At 40.7% G+C, this 7,037-nt stretch overlaps 1 protein-coding gene across 1 annotated transcript in view; it reads right to left on the bottom strand.

Annotated features, from left to right (window-relative positions):
* Positions 1 to 906: 906 nt before the first annotated feature.
* LOC115131340 (solute carrier family 45 member 4) overlaps positions 907 to 7,037 on the bottom strand; it is a 75,990-nt gene continuing 69,859 nt past the window's right edge. Inside the window, exon 9 of the mRNA XM_029662975.2 lies at positions 907 to 5,999. Within this exon, the coding sequence (XP_029518835.2) occupies positions 5,637 to 5,999 (363 nt within the window). The 3' untranslated portion in view covers positions 907 to 5,636. The remainder of the gene's footprint in view (positions 6,000 to 7,037) is intronic.

The following is a 7,037-nucleotide window of genomic DNA, read 5'->3' as shown; positions in this document are numbered from 1 at the left end:
AGTTAAGATGACTATAATAAGAACGTATAGGACTGCTGGTTGCTATGCAGTTCAGCTCGACCATCCAGCGGCAAGAAAAACGAATGAAATACAGAATAGTATCCAGTGGTGAGAAATGTAACAGTACATCACCACAAGGTGGCAGCCTTGTATAAGGGACTGTTGACAACATTCACAGACAAGTGGACATTCTTGTCCTCAAGTTGTCGTGTACATTATGTATCGTAGATATGATTTTATGTCCAAGTCATAGTATTGCAGTCTGGTAGATTTCCAGTAAAAAATGTTTAGCAAATATACCCATTGGTTCAAGAAGTATTATAAATTGGGTGGTTCAAGATCTGAATGCTGATTGACTGACAGCTGTGGCATATTAGACATTATATCTAACTAATGTAGCCTATGACAACAACTGTTTCACCTTATCAGAAGCAAACATGCTCTTACAGAGCGTGGCTTTAATTGAAAGAGGAAGCTGTGGTTAGCTCACTTTGCCTATCTATCAGTGGGATTGACCTGTGGTTTGACCTCAGTGATGGGCCCTTAAGTGACTAAGACTTTAGTATTGTGGGACTGGAATATGGTGTGGTGCTGTCACTATTCCCTCTCCCATTTTGTATTCATTTGATATCCCCTGATAAATGATGTTGTTGAGTCGCTTCATTTGTCCGTCTACTGCACTGATAGCTGTTGTGTCCACTTCTTCCTCTACAAGACCTTCGGACTTACTCATGTTGACCTAAAAACAAACCACCCTCTAACGATAACATGACTTTATATTACGCTTGTACAGTTTTTCAGAGATGCTGGTGATGCAGTTTATCAGTATGTGTGTAGATACATATCTAATAGTTAGTCTTCAAAATGCCATGTATGAAAGTGTAGTTTAATAATAGACAGAAGCTCTTTGGTTATTAAGAGTTTTTTTTAAAGGTGCATTCAATACAGTGTTCTTCCATACTTCTACATATGAAGGCTCAAGCATATTTACACAACGTATATAGTACTTTAAAAAAAAACTAATACAAATAATCAGCTTTTTTATAGCAGCAAAATAAACTAAAATAATATTTACAACTTTCATGACAAGGTATATAGTACACTGCAAATACTCTGTTTTCCCCATTACTAAATCTAAAGTAACATCCATGATTAATTTCATTAACAGAAAAAAATACATGTATGCAACTCACATTGTCCTAAAATCAGATGATCTTATAAAAGGTATCTTTAACATAATGAGAGATGAATAATAGCATTTTCCAATCAAAAGCAACAGGGAAATTGATCTTAAGAACTAGGCCTATACGTATTCAAAGATATTTCTGTGTAAAAATATGTACAATTAAATGTTGGTAATGCAGCGCGACCTCAAGCTTTGAAAGTAAAGTGAATTGTAAACCAGATGATTTTGGAGACGTAGGAACAGGAAAAACTGAGTTGAGATTGAAATCTAACACGCACACACACACATTAATTCGCACACACTCGTGTTTCAAACACATTCCAGTCCTCTGATTACTGTAACATGCCTCTCTTGCATTTGTTACAACTGTAAATATCTCTCTTTATTTGTATATCTTTAAATAAAGTGAAAGTGTCCATTTAACGAGAAAAAATCTAAAAATAAATATCCACAGTTTAGATTTTTTTTTCTTTTGCAAGATTATTCTTTTTTTCTTCAAACTTTGTATGTGCAAGTTCTGTGCAATGTCAGACCCTCTACCCATCACAAAACAACAAAGATTTTACATTCATTACTTTTTCATTGTCACCTGATGGAATCAAGGAAACTCCAACTCCCAGCAGGCCTTTCAATGTAGGCCACTATCTTAACATTCCAGAGTCAACGGCAAGAGGTTCAGGAAAACTTTCATACACTTCCTTGTATCTTAGAAACACTCAAGTTGCACTTCAAGTATTCAACAAGGTGTGGTTCTCTTAAAAACCAAACCAATACTATGCTTCTTTAGCTACAAGTACATGGTTGTTGTTTTTCTTTTTCATATAACTATGATACACATAAGCTACATCCACCCAGGCAGTCTAAAAGTTCACCTGACCCCAGTCTTAACATTTCCACCCTTGCTTACTGAGGCAGAAAACATTATTGCAACGATTGACAGATTTGTCAAAAAACTTGATGCTCCGTTTGTTTTCACTTCAAGTTTGGTATAAATCTCCTCGACACTGAAAAGATGTCAGCTTATTGTTTTTCAGTTTTACACTTATTAATAAAGGTTAAATTACACTTGCACAAATCTACCTCTATGGATTAACATGTATCCTAAACAAGAGACGACAGAGCGATGTACTCTAACTGTCTAATATAATAAACACGTAGTAGAGGGAAGCCATATCTCGTATACGGTAAGTATTCCTGTAGAAACACAGCCAACCTGGTTAGTTTCTGGGTCGTCCCAGCTCTAGAGAGCCCTAAGAAGGCTCTGGTTAAACCTCCTGGGACCTGTCACAGCAGAGACACATGGACCTGTAAAGCCATAACCAGCATATACGCTCAACGCAACAGACACACCAGCTGGACATTTAACCCCAATGAGTTTTACAGTGGAGCTCTACTTCCTCCACTTGCTTCCACCCTCAGCCCACCATGTCTTCTATACAAGAATGAAACTGAGCCCCCATTCCAGCTCAGGGTATACAGTGCATTTGGAAAGTATTCTGACCCCTTTTTCTACATTTTGTTGTTACACTCATCAATCTACACACAATACCCAACAATGACAAAGCATTTTTGCAAATGTATAAACCCCCCCTGGAAATATCACGTTTACATAAGTATTCAGAACTTTTACTCAGTACTTTGTTGAAGCACCTTTGATATCGATTACAGCCTCAAGTCTTCTTGTGTATGACGCTACAAGCTTGGCACACCTGTATTTTGGGAGTTTCTCCCATTCTTCTCTACAGATCCTCTCAAGCTCTGTCAGGTTGGATTGGAAGCGTTGCTGCACAGCTATTTTCAGGTCTCTCCGGGGATGTTCAATCGGGTTCAAGTCCGGGCTCTGGCTACTTAAGGACATTCAGAGACTTGTCCCAAAGCCACTCCTGCATTGTCTTGGCTGTGTGCTTAGGGTCGTTGTCCTGTTGGAAGGTGAACCTTCGCCCCAGTCTGAGGTCCTGAGCGCTCTGTAGCAGGTTTTCATCAAGGATCTCGCTGTACTTTGCTCCGCTCATCTTTCCCTCGATCCTGACTATTCTCGCAGTCCCTGCCTCTAAAAAACATCCCCACAGCATAATGCTACAACCATAATTCTTCACTGTAGGGATGGTGCCAGGCTTGCACCAGGCGTGAGATTTGGCATTCAGGCCAAAGAAGTCAATCTTGGTTTCATCAGACCAGAGAATCTTGTTTCTCATGGCCTGAGAATCCTTTAAGTGCCTTTTAGCAAACTCCAAGCAGGCTGTCATGTGCCTTTTAGTGAGGAGTGGCTTCCATCTGGCCACTCTACCATAAAGGCCTGATTGGTGGAGTGCTGCAGAGATGGTTGTCCTTCTGGAAGGTTCTCCCATCTCCACAGAGGAACTCTGTCAGAATGACCATAGGGTCACTGCCCTTCTCCCCCAATTGCTAAGTTTGGCCGGGCGACCAGCTCTGGGAAGAGTCTTGGTGGTTACAGACTCCTTCCATTTTAAGAGTGATGGAGGCCACTGTGTTCTTGGGGACCTTCAATGCTGCAGACATATTTTGGTACCCTTCCCCAGATAAGTGCCTCGACACAATCCTGTCTCGGAGCTCTACGGACAATTCGTTCAACCTCATGGCTTGGTATTTGCTCTGACATGGACTGTCAACTGTAAGACCTTATATAGACAAGTGTGTGCCTTTCAAAGTATGTCCAATCAATTGAATTTACCACAGGTGGACTCCAATCAAGTTGTAGAAACATCTCAAGGATGATCAATGGAAACAGGATGCACCGGAGCTCAATTTTGAGTTTCATAGCAAAGGGTCTGAATACTTATGTAAATAAGGTATTTCTGTTTTTTATTTTTAATACATTTTCAAAAATGTCTAAACCTGTTTTCGGCTTTGTCATTATGGGGTATTTTATTTAGATTGATAAGGAAAAATTTCAATTTAATCAATTTTAGAATAAGGCTGTAACGTAACAAAATGTGGAAAAATTGAAGGGGTCTGAATACTTTCCCAATGCACTGTATGTAGGCCATGCAGAGCCAACATGGCGGGTTAGCATTTAGCTAGGGCTGCTTCCGAGCACAGCACAACTCGCCACATGGCCCAAACCATGCAGCAAACAGGTTTCTAAAATGTAAACAGACTACAAAAGTGAGAGGATATTACTCTTCTTTTAAGACCCATTACTTCGTTTTCAATCAGTTAGAAACTGAAAATAGAAGACCTATGTGGTAGGAAAAGAACCAACTTCAATTCCTGCACAGTTTAAGTTCTGCCTAGGGGCTCCTCCCCCAACCCTCCATCTAACCGCACTCCCACATTTGACAAACATCTAGCTAGTTTTAGTAACATCCTCAAAAAAAGGACAACAGCTGAAATTGTGCAGCGAGTGACACAATCCATTAACATTGCTTTTGAAACAAGAGAAAGAAAAATAAGTAGTAGTAAGGGAAATTAAGCGCAAAATCTGTTTCTTCTCACCGAGACAGAAAAGCGCTCCTCAGCTTCTCTCCTTTGTTTGGTATGCACTCCTTCGTAACTCCAACACAGCACTGAGATTCTTTCTCTTGAGCATTTTCTTAAAGTGTTTCTGTTCTCCGTCAATGGTAATGCCCTTGAGGACGTGATCTCCGAAGGATTTATACTGAAAGGTGGAAAATAGGATCCTTAGTATAAATTACTAAAGAGGATAAAGATATCTATGTGTAGATAGTGTAACTGGTCTTAGTATGTGCTAAAATAAAATAAATAAGAGAACTATTCACCAAACAATGCCTTCTTTCGCTCCTCACTTTGGAGATGCTCTCCTAAAGAAGAAATCTCCTCCTTATACCTGTGCCATTTCCTCTTAAAGCCACAAAAAACCTTTAAAGTCCAAAAAGTAAAACATCAACCCTGTAAATTATACCGGGCCTGGCCACATTTGGTGATTACAATGTCCTTCTGCAATATCATGTCAAAAATATATAGAGTAAAATAAACTAAATAAAATGTTCAATCAAAAGGAAGAGCAATTTTCAGTATTTTCAAATGATTCACTTATTAGAAGAATAAAATATCTCTTAAACTATTTTTGTCTTGACCCATGAATGGAAGTGCAAGAGTGAAGTGCATGTCTTTTCGAGAGATCCCAGTTCAGCGTGTGAACGACGGTCGGTCGCGTGTGTATCCATTGTCCCCTGATCTGTCCTATCCAGTCGGACCGCCTTGATGGCGGCTCCTGGTGGCCCTGAGAGGGAGAGATGATTGTCCTCTCCTCGCCACACCACAGTCCTGAGACCACGACACATATTAAATGAAAAAAGTACAAATGAAACTGTAAAACATCCTGGCCCATGTGTCTCAGAGAAAGAGCAGGTCGGTCAAGCCCATGCCATGCAGCACAGTCTTCGGTGGCGGAAAAGGGAATGTCAGTTTTTATTTATATTTTTTGTTGATGTCGTTTGCATTGCTATGGTAACAGTATCCCCCTCCATCACAGAGTGGATTCGCACTCCACCTTACACGTAGTAGTGGCGGCGCCTTTCTTGGTCAGTTTTAGAACACTGGGTTTCTCTGTGCCGCTGTTATCAGAGGAGGGCCCTGTTAAAGCTTTCTGCTCACCCTTGGCCTCCGCATCGCCGTGGCTCGGGTAGATGACCAGGAACCAGGCGGTGAGGAAACCCAGGAAGGAGCCGCCGGACGCCACCATAGGGATGACCCGCACGCTACCTGTGGCGTCCACCGCCGCGCCCAGTGCCGATGCCACTAGGATCTGGGAGATGTACACCTGGCATGACAGGATGGCACAGTCGATGCCGAAGCCCCGCTTGGAGTTCCCAGGGCTGTGGTGGATGTACTGGGAGAGGGGGAAAGGGGGAAGAGAGAGGGGAAAGGAGGGAAGAGAGAGGGGGAAAGGAGGGAAGAGAGAGGAGGAAAGGGGGGAAGAGAGAGGAGGAAAGGGGGGAAGAGAGAGGAGGAAAGGGGGGAAGAGAGCAGTAGAGAAGAGACATGGTATCAAATAATTGCCAAGTTGTCATTGTAAAATACAAGGTTTTTTTAACTGACTGACTTGTACCTGGTTAAATAAATTATAAAACATTCTTCAGAGATTTGTATATAATGGAGCTATGATATTAACCTGTTTAACCTGTTCCGGCATGTTCTGATGGAATCTGGCCTTTAAATGCTCTATAAGTCTTGGCATAGTGACATAAAGGTTTACGTTTCTGGATCTTTTTATGGCTTGACACCACATCATACAGCCTGGAGGTTATCATAACAGTCAGCAGATGAAACATTACCACTGTCTGTTGGCATCTTCAAATCTGTCCTCTTGGATATGGGCCTGCAATAACGTCCTTCAGCAGATGTTACCTCTAATGTCTAGTGTATGTGGTTTAAAGTGTATCTAATGAGACATCAACTACGTACCCTATGTATACTAAACAACATCTTGGAACATGTGGTTTAAAAAAATCTTGAAGCCAAATGTTATATGGATTGCTGCCAATGATTTGATTAACCTGATTTTAATTCACACTGTGTGCAAAGTGAATAGCATTTCTTCTGAACATCATCTGTTATATAATTGATCCAGTCTACTAACTAACCTGTTATCAGCATGTTACTAACTAACTAACCTGTTATAGTGTGTAACTAACTAAGTAACCTGTTATATCAGTGTTCCTAACTAACTAACTAGCTAACCTGTTATAGCAGTGTGTTCCTAACTAACCTGTTATCAGCGTGTTACTAACTAACCTGTTATATCAGTGTGTAACTAACTAACTAACCTGTTATATCAGTGTGTTACTAACTAACTAACCTGTTATATCAGTGTGTTACTAACTAACTAACCTGTTATATCAGTGTGTAACTAGCTAACCTGTTATAT

Source organism: Oncorhynchus nerka, linkage group LG7 (assembly GCF_034236695.1).
Source record: "Oncorhynchus nerka isolate Pitt River linkage group LG7, Oner_Uvic_2.0, whole genome shotgun sequence".
Lineage (NCBI taxonomy): Eukaryota > Metazoa > Chordata > Actinopteri > Salmoniformes > Salmonidae > Oncorhynchus > Oncorhynchus nerka.
This window is presented reverse-complemented; position numbering and strand designations above follow the sequence as displayed.